Below are 17363 nucleotides of genomic sequence, written 5' to 3'. Positions count from 1 at the left end.
TACCACTGCCTCTATTTTATAGATGGGCAAATGGAGGCAAGGAGAGGTAGAGCATCTCATTTACTCAGCAGGCTGCAAAACAACAAGGTACAAACTCCTATGACCTGTATTACATTTATTGGGCCAGAGCTGCTCACACTTTCTGGCTGTGTGGGATATATATATATTTAGTTCTTTCTGGTACCAATACAAAGCTACACAACCATGGCCTTACCCTTGTGATTAATGTGGATCTAAAAATTATGTAACTTTGTGCATGAGCAACCCATCATGAAGATTTTGCTAAATCTTTGCCTACTTTCTGAGAGAGTGCTGGAAGAGACTGCTTTGGTAGCAAACAAAAAATAACAACCATTTGTGTAACTCCGTAGTACTTGGGACTTTAAGAAAGAACAAAAGGTGAACTAACCTCAGCACTTTAAAAGTTCAATATAAAAATGCTCAAGTGTAGAAACTTGAAGATGAAGAGGGTCCTTTATAAGAGCCCAGGAACAAGAGCTGGTCTTGTAGACTGTACCAGCTGTGCTGCAAAGGACCTGAAAGCTGTTGGGTGAATTAAGGATGGAGCATGTTCCAGTCCTGTTCTGAACACCCCAAAGGGCTGCTTTGTTGTGAACGCTGAATGTCTTTGCTGTTGCGGCTTTCCATCTGACACTTCACGTTATGTCAGAGCAGGGCTTTTTTGTGTGTTTAATATATTGGTGACTATGTGTTTTAATGAAGGTGCCCTGTATTCCAGAGCTAGCAAATGCACGATGTGTTGCTGCGGTCGCCAAGATAAGTAGTAATTTTTAAATAAACAGCAGTATAAACAGTTACATAAAACTCATGTAAATTGCTGGCACATAATTTTAGACTGGCTTAAGTTATGTAACTTACTTGTGGCCAAGGGTGTTTTTTTTTTTTTTTCTAATGCTCAATTCATGCACTTTAAAATAAAGGGAGAAGTTTGTTTTCACCTGTTTCTTTTCCATCTGCTATCTTTCTGTTATACTGCACACACCTTAAACAGCTTATCAGAGAGATTGACAGACAGACAAGAAGCAAAGTGAAGGCACAAAACATCTCCTGGCCTTATTGTAGATTCATTCAGGAGCACACCTCCTGACTCAAATAAATAGCCTGAGCCACAGTAGAATTTGTCACTTCTCTTGGCATTTGTTTTTGCTTGCACTTAAATTACTCACTGAATTGCTGAGTAGATTAATTAGGCTGAGGGACATGAGTCCTGTTGCTAAGTTGATGGGGTCTACAGAATAGTGTACTGAGCTGGGATTCTGGGTTTTATTCATGTATTTGGTACTGACTTGCTATGTGACCTTGGGCAAAGCATTATGCCACTCTGGCCTTTAACCCAGACTTAAGCAACAAAGATTCTCCCTCCTTTGCTTCCTCTCCATGTCCAGGGCCTAGGCTGAAGGACACTAATCTTAGCTTGTGCTTCCAAGGGCCTCCAAACAAATAATTGCATTGTTCAATAGCTTCCTTTGAAATGTAAAGCTGAGAGCACTAACACCAGAAACCACTTCACACCATGTCTGCTGATCTTTATGAAATAATGTTAATAATTTACACTTGTAATGTCTTAGAAACTTGATTTAAGGATATTGAAAATTCATGCGAATAAAATCAGGATGAAAGTACCTAAACAAATATTTAGAAGTATAACACAAGTGAAGAGAATTGAACACTATGAAAAGAAGGAATCAGTTTGTTGGTGCAGACAGCATCACCAGCTCAGAGAACATAGTTTGCAGTATTTGGTCAGCTCCTCCTAGCTGCCTTGAACTGTTCTTTCCAGCCTGAATTAAGAAAGGAACCCAATTTTTGCAGATTTATGTTCAGGCTCTGTTCATGCCGGTCTCATATTTGGAAATTCTCCAAAGAATGATAGAAGACAGACAAGTCATACCAGCTGTAGGGAGTACTGACAGAGATCTCAGCATAGTGCTTCCATTAGGAAAAAACAAATGTTTGGCACTGAGGAGTTCGTATTTGTTCCCATGGATCTTTTTTTTTTGTGTGAAGGGTATAATCCATCCATAAACGCACACTAACACAGAACGCCTGGAACCGGTTGCATTCTGCTCAGTAAGTGTAGAGAGGGAAAATCTGATATGAGCCACAGCATTTACAAAAGGGACAGGTGAACTTTTAATCTGTTTGTTCATTTTGGGACTCTAACTGGGATTTACTACAGTGTCTGAGGGACTTAGGCATATTGCTGTGCAAACACAGAAGTTAAAACAGCGTAGTCATGGCCTAGGACTAAGATTTCTAGGTACTACTAAAAACCTGAGCTCCTAACTGCTATAAATACTAACGTTCATTGTTTTGGATCTTTGGATCTTGTCTATTTCAGTTATTTCTGTAAACTTATTCAAGACTGTACGGGGTCAGTAGAAGCATCAATAAGGCTGAAGAGGAATGAAAAAGATGCAGACAGCACTGTGTCCACCTGAAGTAGATAAAACACAGCTGTGTTTTAGTGTGAAAGAGCTACTGGTGATTCAGAGGCCTCTCCTCACAACAGTCAGAAGGAATAGTGCCGAGAAGAGTACCAAGAAGAGCATTCCTAGCCTATTCCTAGAGAGCACATCTTCATTTGAAACTTCTGTGGCTATAAATCTTCATGATACTCGTTTCAGAGAATTTTTTTGTATCAAATACTTTATTTGCAGTAAAGCTTCTTCCCAAACTGCCGTGGGCTCTTTGACCTTTCAAGCCTGCTGATAACTTATAATGTTAGCTAACCTTTCTTGTGGCCCTCTTTCTGGATGTTCCTTTGGCCCAGATCAGAACACTGTATTTTATGTCTTGATGTTTATGGAAAGTGTTACGACAGCAGGCTGGGTGTCAAAGACACATCTTTGCTTGATCATGATTTCACTAGTTCATCTTATAGCAAAATCTATGTTATATAAATGATTTATAAGATACTATTCTTATTGCATTGTAATAAAATTCTCATCAGGAGAAAATTAAGAAATTGACCTTTTTTTCTCAAGTATTTAATTAGTGTTTTCTTATTAATAATTCTTTATCCATTTTTAATGAGGTCAGCTATTCCAGTACAAAAAGAAATTTTTTCCTTTCTGTTAGTGAAAATGACATCTTACTAATATTTTATAAATAACTAAGAAAATGTGCCATGTGGGTGCACATTGCCTTCCAATGTGGGCCAGTGGTTAAAATACTACCATGGATTATAATAACAGCCAAGATTTGGGTCTCAGCCCTGCAATGACAAACATATCCCACTCTGGCTGTAGAAAGAAAAGTGGGAGAAAATACATGTTAGAACTGTGGAAAGGAATTGGAGAATAAATGGGGTTCTTATGCAAAGGCTTCACATCCTAGAAAGGTATAACAGGCTTGGCTCTGGTTCTGCAAATTTCCACTCCCAGTGGGTATGTTTTACTCATGTAATCTGTGTAACCAAAGCTGGTGGGGAAGCTTGTGAACGCAAGGAGTACTCATTTGCATGAAGCATGCATAGATTAGGCTCAGTTTCTCCCCAAAATATAATACATTAAAATCTAATTAATAATGAGCAGTTGGGAAAATGCAAACAAGTAATCTATCACACTGTATGAGACAAACCAGAACACTGACCAGGAAGCACTGTTAACAAAGAAAGTAAATACAGAAACGCTGATTCAAGTAACCCGTTCAAGGGGATTCTCCTTTGGTTCACCTGTAATATGTTTTTAAAGAGGGACTTAGCTGCACAGATATTAATGAATCATATTTAAGGCTTTTATTTCTTTACAAACTAATCCCTACAGTAACTTAAAGAGCTTTCACCTTTTCCTAGCAGTGCAGCCAGGTGTTGTAGGCAAAATGATCTTGATTTGAGGAATTTTTACTTAATTTCATTTATTGCCAATTAACACAAACTTCTGATCACTCATTCAGAGTGAGAGGAAAGAAAACATAAACAAACAAACAAACATTTAAGTGAACACCTTTCCACTGCCTTTCCCAGGCTCAACTTAAGCCAAACACCTATCCCTCCCCTCTTCCTACTGTCAACTTCCCTTGTCTTCACCATGGGGTTACACTCAGCAGTGGGCTTTTCCACCACATTTAGAGCTAGCCAGGACAGTTGTGACCAGCACCTGGCAACTCCTGACCTCCTCCCACACCAGTGTCCCTTGGCTACTGAAACCTGTCATATATGCCCAATACAGCACTCAGGCATGGGCTAAGTAGGTGCTTATGTACTAACTCATTGGGTGCTTAGACATGAGCTAATAGGGTGCTCATCTGTGAACCAGCTGAGTGTGCATTAGTAAATTAAATGGGTGCTTATGCATGAACTGATTGGGTGCTCATACATAAATTGATTAGGTGTTCATGCATGAACTAATTGAACACTCATACAGGAAAATGGTAAACCCTGCAATTTATGCTCAATACATGAGGTAAGAGATTGAAGCAGATCTAAAGGCTCGATTCCAAATTTACATTCATTTATCAGTTCTGTGGGTTAGATCTAATTACTAGAACAGATTCAGATTTTGGTTGGAGAGACAAACTGACTTTGTTTTAGACCCTTTATGCTTGTAAATGGTCCAGAAAAGTTCATGATGGACCAGAGAAGACTTCAGACAAAGCGGTGAGCAGGAAAACTTTGCCATAACCCCTCTGAAGACATTCTGGTTTTGTTTAAGTCTCCAGTGAGGAAGCATTCCCAAACCCACGAATCAAAAGATCTCCTAAATCAGGAACCTCCTCCAAGACAGAAGCTGAAGGTTTTGAGTTCCAGTCCGGCTACTGACTGTAAAAAAGTCACCTCTTCTATGAAATACCTATGAACTGGAAGCTATAATGCTTGGCCACATGCAAATAACTTAAAAAAACATACTAATTTTGATAAGTCAAAGTAAACGCAGAAGGTAAAACAAAGTCTAAAATTCAGCAAGATATGAGCCTTTTTCTTAGACACTAAAGGCACTTAGAAACTAGAGCCTGTATGTCTGGGTTTTCTCATAGCCATTCATCTTGAGCTGCTGTTCAAAATCCTTATAAAACACAAAGCAGAAGAATGATTGAATTGAGTAACTGGTGTCTGATCAACTACATCAGTTAAATATACTGTCACTTAATATGTGACCCATGTTCAAAGGTGTTTTAAATACATATCAAACTTAAAAAATAGAAGTTATTAATTTTTATGTTGTCCAACACATACTACAGACATTCACAGGAGTTAGAAATAGAAAGGTTTGTTTTAACATTTATACATTTCTGTACTTGCTAGGCATAAAAATAGAAGTCAAATTGCACAGTCCTGTTAGCTACGAAAATGTAATGTGCAAATAAAGTGCCCAGGAGACCTAATAAAATGCCATAAATGAACTACTGTAAAAAATATCAGACCACACCTATTCAGCAGGATAAATTCAAATGTCTTACAAAGAAATGTATTCTCTCTTTTTTTTTTTTAATGGAGTAAGAACTGTTTTGGGGAAAGAAAGAATGAGTTTCAAAATATACAAAGAAACTTTGAATAAGTGAAAAGGATTTCAAGATCAAGTTGAATGCAGAATGCTACTTAATTCCACAATAGACTGGAAGAAGATCAAGCAGTGACATAACATCTACTTTAGAAAGACGCATAGGTATTAATATTAAAGCACCTCATTTTCATACCTTAGATTCACTTCTACAAGCATTCATTTCCATAATCAGGGTTCTTCTAGAAATCAAAGATAACACAGACTTGCTGTCTTGGACTTTAACACTGCTATGTGCACTGTTAATTGCCACCAAAGTGGGGAAAAAAGCTGGAGATGTCATATATATATATATATTTAAGGCTTTGTGCAAGCTCTGCCTATAATACTAGCTAAATCTGTCTGGAGTCAAACCTACTGTACAGTACTAGGAGGATCACTGCAGGAAGCCTGCTATGGAACAAATCCAAATTTGATCAAACATGGCAAGACAACTATTGACAAATCAAAGACATAATTACAAAACATATGGAATATGCTGTTCGTGCTCACAGGGACAAGCAGAAGCCCACGCAAAATGATGATTATTTGGTTGTAAAAGGATAACCCAATGCAGAATCACAAAAAATATGTAGATAGTTTTTGTAAAATCTTTGAGGTTTTTGACACCGAAATTTTCAACTAAAAGTTTCTGTTGGCACAGTGAGATGTCAACTGAGGATCTCAAATACAGATTTTTTTGAGCTACAGAACATATATCATACAGGTCCAACCTGGCAGGCTTCCTCATCCCATGATCTCAGGTGCTGTTCCTTAATAAAAGGCAGCTCCATTCATCCTTTAGTTGAGACTTCCAATGGTAACACCAAATTGCACCAGCCTTTCCTGTACAAAGGCATTTGACTATAACCAACCCATATCATGCAGACATGTGATAGCAATAAACTGTGGCTACTGCATATCTAGCTAGGACCGAACCAGTGATTTAAAGACAATTTAAATTATTCTCATGCAAAAAATTCTGAAATGAACCACAAATTGCCTTGGAAGAAGGGAAGCAGGGAACGACTTTTTGTCAAAATTCAAGCAAGACTCCTTCTCCTGATCTAAGCCAACATGATTTTTTTTTTTTTTTAAGAGCTACATTGGCATAGAAAAAAAATAAATATCTCCATCCAACAGAAATCCTAGAAGGCAGCTGGGCAGTCCTGACAAACATGAAATATTCTGCTAAAATATCAAACTAAAAAAGGTAACAAGGGCTAAAGTGGCCTAGACGGCTTAGCATCACTATCTGGAAAATAACTTGGCATCCAATCCACAGCTACATCCAAACAGAGAGAAGATTGGCTCTGTTTGCTATATCAAACATGGTTCAGATTTTTTTCTCTCTTCCTCTCTCTTCAAACATAAATAGTTTCAGGCTCTTAAATAAATTAGCTCAGCTTTGGTTATACAAGCTGTTTCATTTTTTCGCCCAAAGGGAATATCGATATTTGTTTAAAAATGGTAAATAATATATAAACGGAGATTTTCCATTGCATAGTGATCCTTTTTAGTAGGTAATGTGCTATGTCCATTCTTCTTCCTTATCCTATACTTGGGGATCACAGCATTGTTGTGTCCCAATAGACTACTTCTATTGGGAAATGGATGAAAAAAATTATGCTATATGAAGAGGTTTACTTGTACTTATTAAATATAAAAGCAAAATAACAATCAGGTTTAAAATGCGCAGAGAGTAAGTGCAACAAAATTACTCACCATTACTTATAATTATTTTTTTTAAAAGCCTTATGTGTGTGCCTTGTGTGGAACATGTGAACCCTAGAAAGGCTAATTAGTGAAAGACAACAGCTCTTAAAAGCCCTACAAGCACTTGCTGCTGAGCTCTGTTAGGACTGTTACTGGGAGGCAAGTGGTGCCTATCTGGATTATGTTGCTGCTAGGATTCTTTTGCATCAAGACAGTTACAATAGTGTAGCTCTAGGATAAAAATACATCATGCAGTAACAATATGACAGTGTAACAGAACATTTTACCCTAGCTTCAACTGTGCAAGTTATTTTGTACATTAGTGTGGAATGTTTTGATTGCATTTTCAAAGATGTAAAACTAAAGCAGGTCTTAAGTACTTCCACAATGGGATGTGAAGTTTGACTTTAGGGCATGATTAGCCAAGGGCAGGGTTTTTTCTACTCAATATTACAGTGATTCTTCACATCCTTCCAAAAACTGGCTGGGGTGAGGTGTCTCTGGCTTTGACTCTTTCTCTAGCATGGAGCAGATTATTACTATTATTATTGATTTATGTCATGCCTGTCTGCTTCCAGCCCCAAAACACTTTCCTAAGTTACAATATACATAGGAATAATTTCACATCAGCCACGACCATGCTGTAGCCTTCTCTGGAGGGAAGCTGAAGGGAGCCATTAGGATGGTGCCTGCAACATTAAACAACAATCCAGGAGAGGAAGTAAAGAATACTCTGGCTCCTTAAAGCAATGGCTCAACAGAATGCAGTCACTGAACTGCCATCCAGCTGGGACACCAAAGTCAATACCCATTCACCCTGTGTGGTTAAAATTAAATCTCCTAATGAAGTGAGATGGTTTTAGTGGTTAGAGAGTGAGTGCAAAATATTATTCTCCTGTATTATTATTTGTAAGTTATACAGCTAACAAGGGAAAAGATCACACACAAGAAAATAGCAGACAGTTAGATAATGTTCCAAGGCCAGTTTCTAAATGACATTTGGGCAAATAAAGCTTTGGAAAAACTATGTTGAAAAAAAGATGACACAGAAAAAAGGAATTGGCAGTTTCTCACTGTTTTTAGGGAACTATGCTAACCAAACAGAAGTGATGTCAGTTTTTATCCTCTGTAATTCAGGTCCAGAGAAAAAAACAGTATGGTATTAGCTTCTGTTAATGAGCAGGTATTCCCTAAATATTGCTTTAAATGCTCCTGAATTTCAATTTTCTTAGAAAAAGAAAATAAATTACTGAGGGGAAAAAACCCCACCCTAACAGCTAATTTTTGTCTGTGGATTAGCAAAGTGTTTAGATGGTTTTCTGGATAGGAGGTTTATATATATCACTAAAAAGATCCTCACACAATGTTATCAAGCTCTCCTTTCAGGGCTAGTAATTGCTAGCTGGTTCTAATCATTCTTGCAAGTGATCATTTGAAAGGTTCATTTTATGACCCCTCAAACTAACACAAAGAATCTCACTCCATAATGTAATAAACAATTCTACACCCAGTGCTTAATTAATTCCCGAAAGTCACCAAAAGAAGCTATTAATGATCTTTCTTTTTATCTAACCATAAATATGTAAGTCTCCTGGGATAAAGGATTAAAAAGAACATTCTGGCAAAACTAACTGTCAACTTGATAAAGCATAAAATGATCACCAATGAGAATAACTCAAAATACAACAGCAATGCTACCTAGTCTGATTAGAAAGTTAGGTCGGGTTGGATTATATTTGTCTGAATATTGTGTTTACCAAAAAGAGGACATGGTGCAAAACAGACTCAACCTAAATGAATACATAAAAGAAAGATACTACAACTTTTTTCAAAAAATATTTTAAAAAATCAATTCTATTTGGGAATTTGCTTTACTGTGAAAATATCAACAATCATTATAATTAGAGTGTGGCCAATATTTCAAGGTTGTTTAAAATATATGTATTACAAAGAATAGGCTGATATTTTCAAGAGACCTTAAGTATTTTAGGAGCCTACGTATTGTTTTCACAAGTAAATCAGACAGTAGGAAGCCCTTAAATGAAATTTAGTTTCCTGGCAACCCAAGCTATTGCTGAAAATTAGATTTAGGCTTCTAAAGGGCTTTGATGTTTTTGAAAATCACACTTCCTGCAGGACTGCACAGCTGACTAGGTGTAATACAGTAATTTACCCTTCTACTGAGGCTATCAGGAATGGAATCACTCTGATGGCTTTACTGATGTCTGGGAGGTTGGGTTTTTTTCCTTACACTTTAAAAAAAATTTTTCCTGGACATAGCCAGTGATGACTGGAACCTCTGACCAGAAACAGGGGGGGGTAAAGAAAGACAGACTCTGCCTTTTCCAAAATAAGCTCATGCAGTCCTTTGGGAGATTGCACTTGATGCCAGCAGAGCCTGTGCACCAGCAAGTCCCACCTTCAGTAGAGCTCCCTGAGCTATTGGACCCTTGATGGACTGGGGCTTTTTGAATCTCTCCTGTTGAAGCAATCCCTGTGACACCCACACAGAGAAACATGAAATTCTCCTGCCCCACAGCACAGCCATTATGTTTTTGCTATATGTATGGAAATCCAAGTTTCAAGTACTTCTCAGATGAGTTTTTGATTATTAATACAAGGAAACAAACACAACAGGAAACGTTAAGAGAGGCACAGTGGGAAATAACCAAGAATTTTCAGGCTCCCCACTCCTTGACTCCCTTGTGCTAAGTAAAGGCGGTCGCAGATCTTCAGAACAGTGCTTTTCAGTTTCTTGACCTGTGGAAGGACTCAGGCTCCCACCGGAAGATGGATGCTGTGGACTGCTGCCCTTAACACTGAAGAACATACTGTTCCAAGCATTTTAGAAAACCTGGAAGTTCCTTTAAACAGGAAATTTTAAAATTTCTCATTTTTGTTCTAATCTTCAATAAAACTTTTTTTTTTTTAATGTTGGAATTTCCTGTGGAACAGAAATTCTGTTTTAAAACCATTTCTATTAAATGCTATTCAGATGGAAGCATTTTCCTATTCATTCCACTTTGCAACTAACTGGTGCCACCCCAAATGTATTGCTCTTCCAAGAACGATGTGGCAGCCCTGGAATAGCTAATTAGTTGGGCTGTATGATGCCTCTGCCAAAAGTTTCAGCTTCCAGAGGCATTCCTTTAAGGAATGGTGGTGTGGGTTTGGCATTTACAAGGATACACATGGTTTTGGGAGCCCACAGGCACCAAAAGTTAGCTTGTGTTTCATAACTGCTCATCTCAACTCAGTCATTGAGTCCTAACCACAGTGAGTCAAGCAAACTTCTTCAAAGCACTCATGGAGAAAGCTTTTGGTTAATTTATTTTTGTTTTTTAATAAAAACTGTCTTTGGGGAATCTTTTAAGAAAATTCCACTTCTACAGCTATTAACTGGGAAAATAATTATATTCAAACATTACTGGCATTGTAATATAATGTCTTGTAGATAAATAACTTTGTCACTTAGTCCTCAGAGTTTCTACATTGTTAAGGTAAATGAAACATGTCTAAATTCAGTACCTTTATACTTGGTCACCACAGCTGAGTTGACACTCAGAGGTTCTTGGAAGGTGACAGTGAGTGATGTACTGCTTGTTACCATGAGACAGACATTGGTTGGCGCCTCAGGGGCTCCTGGGAGAGAAGAGAAAACATCAGCTCTTCAGCACAACAAATCCTATTCAAACAATGTTTCTGAGTCTTCAAAGAACCCACTGAAAATCACCCTGCAATTGTGAGCTTTGGGTTGTAGGTGTTTGTGCTGTCTGCCTTTTGAGCATTTTAATTAGTGCCCCTGCTAACAATATCCTGCAGACACCATTTGTTTCTATCATGGTTTTTGGCTCCTTTTGGTTAAAAATATCTTCCTGCATATATGTAACCCAATAAAACAGATTCATGCTAATTATGTCAATGAAAAGCCTCTATAAATCTCTTGGGGTGGGTAGGAGGAGAGAGAAAGGACAAAAACCACAAAGAGCTAATTAAACCTTTATGGTTTCACTAACAAACTCAAATTTATCAAATAACAGAAGACATTTTTACATTACTGTGATTCAGAAATTGCAAATTCCACAAATGTTTCAGTGCAATAGTTCTAAAACCTTGTTATCAGTTGAGGCCCAGGATTTTTTATTTTTTTTTTTAAAAAGCTCAATTTGCAGAATATTAATCAGACTCAATTCAGAAATCAAACACAAAAAGTCATGACTTACTGCTGGGATTGATTTAAAAAAAAATCATTACATATACTTACACTACTGCTGTATTTCCTGTATTTAGTATCTAACACGAGGAGCACTACATCTATCTTGAAGAAGTAATCTTAGAATACAATAAATTTGAGAAAATGATTTGTAAGTAAATTTATATAAATATGGTTGTAAAAATGTTAATGGCGATGATTGTGTGTCATTGAATATGATATGGCTAAAAGATCTACGGGTGGAAAAATTCAGCCCTGTTTTACTCCTTCCTTTGGGCCCAAATTCACATTTACTTTGGGTACAGACTCATTTGTACAACTGTTTAAAAGTAACCCATTCTGTGACTATGCTGATGAAATGTTATACATGGATGCCAAAATTATGATTATGTTTTCACAGTTTTTGTGTGTAAAATGAAATTGCATTGTTTGATCAGATTTTTAGAACTCCATTCTTCTAAAACAGAATACATTTATTTTTTAAAAATCAAATTACAACAGAAAAAAGGCCAATGTTCCCATCCCTCTTTCTCCCTATTCATATATTCTTTTCTAATCATCCTGTTTTAAACTCTGAGCACATTATATGAGATCCAGGAGTAAATGAAGAGAAATAAGCAGGACAGAATCATTAGTTCCTGAACCAAGTTTGGAGGTCTAATTTTTGGCAGCCCACTCCTTTAGGAGCAATGTGCTTGCCGCTCTCAGATTTGGTTCTCGATTGCTCTAACATCAATTTCCTTCTCACTCTTGGGAAGGCCATTCAGACATATACCTCATTTTTCCCACCCTAACATTCGTCTGCTTCATGTCAGTGGTTTGAGATCAGTTAGTGAGAGTGTCTTTGCTCAACAAAGTCAGAGTGTTCTCAGTTGTAGAGTTTGTCTTAGAATTTTGCAGCTATTTTCTTCTACTTACTAGCGTGCTCGTAGCCTGCCTTCATGCGCTTGTATAGCCTGTATCTCCATTCCCATGCTTTTAGTTGCTTCTCTTTGTCTGGGTTGTCTGTACCAAGGCCTTCGTTCATCACTTGTGCGGACAATTCAGTAACTCGCTGCTGTGCTTCCTGGACCAATGTACTCAGATGCACTGACCTGCATTCCATGTTAAAAACTACCAAGAAAAGGAAAAAATAAGTAATTGCTTGGTAGACTTATGTGTCAAAATTCTGGCCTTATCCATACTGGTATAACACATGGAAGGTCAAATCCCTGAACACTCTTGTCTTCCGGTAGTTATCTTATCATCAAGTGGATTACAGTATGCCAATTTAGACACTTACGGATCTAGCCGCTCAAATGGGATTAATGAAATGCATAAATTGAGCAAATTTTTTCTTCCAATGTTTCTCATATGCTTAAAAATGTTTTTATTAGACTGAAATTGCATATATGTTTTAAGTTGGTGGAATATTAAACATGGATAAAATAATACAGCATTTGGTTTCTATCCAACCCCTACTTTGCCGTAATATCCTAAGCTTTCGTAGAAAAAGAGAAGGTTGTAGCAGTTATAAACACATACAATATATAAATTTCTACAAGCAAAGAGAGATCTAATTGGTAAACTTAAGAATGAGAGTTTTGTGCCCAAGGGCCATGGCTGGTATGGAATGGGTCCCTTTCCAGGTTTTCTTTGTGCCACAGCTTTGCCCATGTAATATCTAATCAGTCCACTGACAGACTGGACAGATAGTGAGCAGCTTCACACATGGAGAGTTTGTTTTTCTCCAGTGCTTAGAACAATTTAGTTTGACATTTAGCAGTTCAGATTGTCTGTATGAACTACTGCATGCTACATAAAGGTGAAAATGAAGATCACATAGTTTACAAGCTAAGATAGGTTTGATTTTAGCACAAAGTCCTCAAGACTGCCCTAAACCAGTTCCTCAATTATCAAGTGAAACGGGGTGATTCGGGTCCTTTTTTTCAGAAATGCTCTTAGCCTGAAACTGTTCAAACTATTTGCAGTTTAGAAAATAGGACTCATAAAGGTGTTTAATCTGAAAAGAAATGCAACCACTGATCTGACATTCAATATGCAGGAAATAATGTACACGACAAGAAAATCTGAAATCACAGAAAATAACTTGCAGAAGAACTCTGAGACAGCCTTAATTTAAAAGGCCCCTATTTACCAAAAACACTGCCATAGCACAAGCAGCTACAATGATGGGGAGTTGCTGTGTAGGGACAGCCAGGTCCCCCCAGCTCTGACAGGTTTTTGACATCAAAACACCACATGAACAAAGATGTCTGTGCACACGAATGTCTTATTCCTAAACTGGAATCTTAGTATTATGGGACAAATCAGATTGGAAAGGACCTTCTCTAGTCCAACGCTCTTATTCAAAACAGGGTCAGATATAAGGTCAGACCAAGTTACTGAGGGCACTACCAGCCTGGTCTTGAAAACGTCCCAGGATGGAGGCTTTACAACTCTAGGCAACCTGTTCTACTGCTTTACTGTCCTTATGGTGAAAAAGGTGTTTGTTTTATCCTCTGAACCTCTCGTTTTAACTTTTGCTCTCTCTTATATCACAACTGAAGTTTAGTGGAGTCTAAGAATAACCCTGCATACTAATGTGAAAAGTGCCATGGGATCTTTAAAGCCACAGGAGGAGAGCAAATAATTACTCAACGCCTCTGACATCCAAAAGGTTGTTTTTGAAGAATGTTTGTCTCTAAGACTTTGCTTTCAGAAGCTGGCTTGAAGCCATCCTTCTTGAAGTTTGATCATTCTTCATATGGACATCAGAGACATATGGCTAGGCTTACTGGAATCTGCTGGTATCTTCAGAACTGCCCATTTACTGGGAGGCCAAAGGCGATACGATTTCCTGGATCCATGCCTGCAATAAGCATATAACACATCTGATAGCAAAACAGGACTGAGGAAGGAGTTTTTATGTGCCAGAACTTCAGGTGATTGAGTAATGGCATTGGTTCAAGTTCTCGCTAAGGATCTGGCTCTATCTGATCAATCAATATTCTGATCCACAATTGTCAGGTCTTGGAAATGTGTCCAATTAGCCACAGGAAATTTTAATCTTACTTTTATTTGGGTTCACACGAAGAAGCCAAGCCAAACCATGAGTATATGATGAATAAGGGTAACTGAAAAGATAATGCAGTGGACTTTGCCTCTTCCCCAACTATATTAATATTTTAAATGCTGTACTCTATGATCTTTCTTATTTTGTGTTTAAGAGATGTTGGGTTCCTGTTAAGATTTACACTGTCTGAACTCCACATGGAAATGAAGATCATAGTTTTACTTTCTATTGTTTTATCTGCTGCTCTATCTCAGGCAGAAATGCAGGTGATACAGATGGAAGTTATCTATCCTCCAGATCCTCTCTTCTACATTGTTAGTTTAGGGCCTATAATGAGATTTCAGTTTAATCACTACAGCTAGTATGGTAGAAAAGCAAGAGTTTTCTCTGTAGGAAGCTTTCTGTGTGCACTTGGAATGGGGGATTCCTCTACCTTGCAGTCTCCCAGATCTGTGCGTCTGTTCTATACACTTCCAATCAGATTAAGAGATGTTTGTGTCCTGTCCCAAAATTGGGGTGAGTTAGAATTTTCATCAAAATCCCCTCCCCTCCCACTTAGCCTGGGGAAGTCTTGTTCAACTGCCCACCACAGAGAAATAAAAATGCTCCCACTGGGTGCTGGATCATGTTTTTGCAGCCCTGAGATCATACAAACAGAAAAGATGGGTTAAATACAGAAAGCAAAGCAGAAAGACTAAAGAAAATAGAAAGTGACTGTTATCAGTTGCACAAGAGTGAAGCCACATACAAAGATGCTGTAAACCTTTGTTCTGAGTGCTGAAAATAACATTTTGCCTTTTGCTCTCAACTAGCAACAGTAAACCCTTAAGGTAAAAAAAATGCAACCCAAACAATCATTTGCTTTTTATTGAGAATGCTTTATCCATTATTTCAATTAGAAAAACTAAAAATCAAGATAAGTGAAGTGGAAATTTGGTGGGTATATTTTGAAATGGAAATGAGGTGGTTATATATTCATATTCTCTGTGTTCATAGGCATGTTTGCATTAATTACAGGAAATGAATACTAATTTATGATTGCCCCTGCTCGCCATCAGACTGCATTTATTTACAGATGAGGTCAATGAAAAATTAGTTTAGTCTTTTTTACTGCTGTTTAGAACACTCAAGACTGTGTTTTCCTCTAGATTTGTCATGGTTAATGAATGTTGCTTCAGCAGTCAATCATGTACTCTAAATGCTGTCACACTTTTTTTTAAAGCCTCAGTCATGAACCATGACAGAAAAATAAACAAATAAATATAAAACTAAAAAACTCTTTTCACTGAGCAGCTACACTATGCAAAAATCTCCAGGGAAGGTTAAAGGAGGCCAGAATAAATGATAAGTGCTGTGGACATAGAAAAGCAATAAAGGTGTACCAACACTGAGGGTCTGGCAAAAAAACTTAACACACACATGCACACACACTCTCCAGTGAAAAAACTGGCAATGTTAGTAGCCTCAAGGTGCAATTTCCTGGAGCACTGAGATTGACATGCCAGCACTAAATGTTGTTAATTTAACTAACTTCAAATTAATGGCAGAGTCTGCAGTGGCCGAACCCCTCAAACACAGTCTCATTATAGCCTTGCTGGGAATGTCCTAAATATAGGCATTGACAGTTTAAAACAAATTCGCATACATTGGTGTATTTTTAGACACAAGTAAGGCGTCAGAGTTTGTGTCATGGTATACAGTTGATTAATTGGGTTGGTAAGTCACCCTCCAACCCACAAATTGTGCATAAAAATGCCCACGGAGGAATACAAAGGAGTTTTATAACTACAATATGTAGTTACAAGCAATATTGGTATTCCAGTAAAGCAAGGAGGTCTGTTTTGTGTTTAGAGTTTCTCTGGTTCTGTAGAACTTTGAAATTCTCACTTAAGTGAGGAGTCTGTGGGTAATGGAAATGATAGATTTCAACACAACCTGTCTCCTGAAGGCAGCATAGTCAAAATCAAAAGGATAATAAAAATAAACCAAAGTCTAGACAGCCTATCGTCCTTTCATTTTTGATGACAAACTCCATATTTCAGACCACGATCTTTGAATCACTCAGTTCCTGTTTCCATATTTTTAAAGATTTTTTTCTCTGTATTGATATTAACTCAACTGCCCCAGTGTTAATCACATCAGAAACTCAACCTGATTCATCACTTGCTGTATCTGACATGAAGAACAAAAAAGATCTACTGAGCATGCATTCAACAAGCAGATATTGCTGCAAATGTCCTCCAGCACTGTGGCACTGTTGTTGGTATAATCATCTTTATGATAAAACCAGTGAGTTTTTCTTTGTAACTAATTTCCAAAACCAACAGCAAATCTATTCTCCTTTATTAGGCAATTATCTCAGAGAATTTACTTACAGTGTGGGCTTTCCTTTGCCCCAACATGTAGAAGGGTTCTAGCAATAGGGACGTTGTTTGTCAAAATGGCAATATCCAAAGGAGTCAGTCCCTCACTGTTCGGTGTGTTCAGGTCCAGTTCCTCCAGTGTGTATTGGTAAAGAAGAATCTGAACAGCATCCAGATCTTGCTGTTCCACGGCCTCAAAAATAGCTTCATTGCACTGGAAATTCTGTGTATCAATAAAGAAAAAAATTCAGTAAAACTTTTCACATGTCAGCATTTTAAAAATATATTGAGAAAAATCATGTTTTGTGAGATTGCTCCAAAAATATTCATCTCCAGCCCCAGCTTAGGTTCAGATAGTAACATGGAAATTTCATGGATATTAAGGTCTGTGGGAAGATTCAAGTAAGATTCAAACTCATACAAAACAAACCCATACTTATTAGACATCTGTCCTGTAATCAAACAACATGAAGGACATTACATGTTTTCAGCGTGAAAGTGGATGAAAGTGATTT

The 17363-nt window shown here is 37.6% G+C and overlaps 1 protein-coding gene across 1 annotated transcript in view; it reads right to left on the bottom strand.

Annotated features, from left to right (window-relative positions):
* The window catches only part of ANKFN1 (ankyrin repeat and fibronectin type III domain containing 1), a 195915-nt gene that overhangs the window by 61427 nt on the left and 117125 nt on the right, over positions 1-17363 (bottom strand). The window contains exons 4-6 of the mRNA XM_080375264.1: positions 16861-17071; positions 12349-12543; positions 10746-10859 (exon numbers count right to left, since the gene is read on the bottom strand). Coding sequence (XP_080231390.1) covers positions 10746-10859; positions 12349-12543; positions 16861-17071 — 520 coding nt within the window. The remainder of the gene's footprint in view (positions 1-10745; positions 10860-12348; positions 12544-16860; positions 17072-17363) is intronic.

Source organism: Falco punctatus (assembly GCF_963210335.1).
Source record: "Falco punctatus genome assembly, chromosome: 1".
NCBI lineage: Eukaryota > Metazoa > Chordata > Aves > Falconiformes > Falconidae > Falco > Falco punctatus.
Note: the sequence above shows the minus strand (reverse complement) of the source record. Positions and strands in the feature narration are given on the sequence as shown.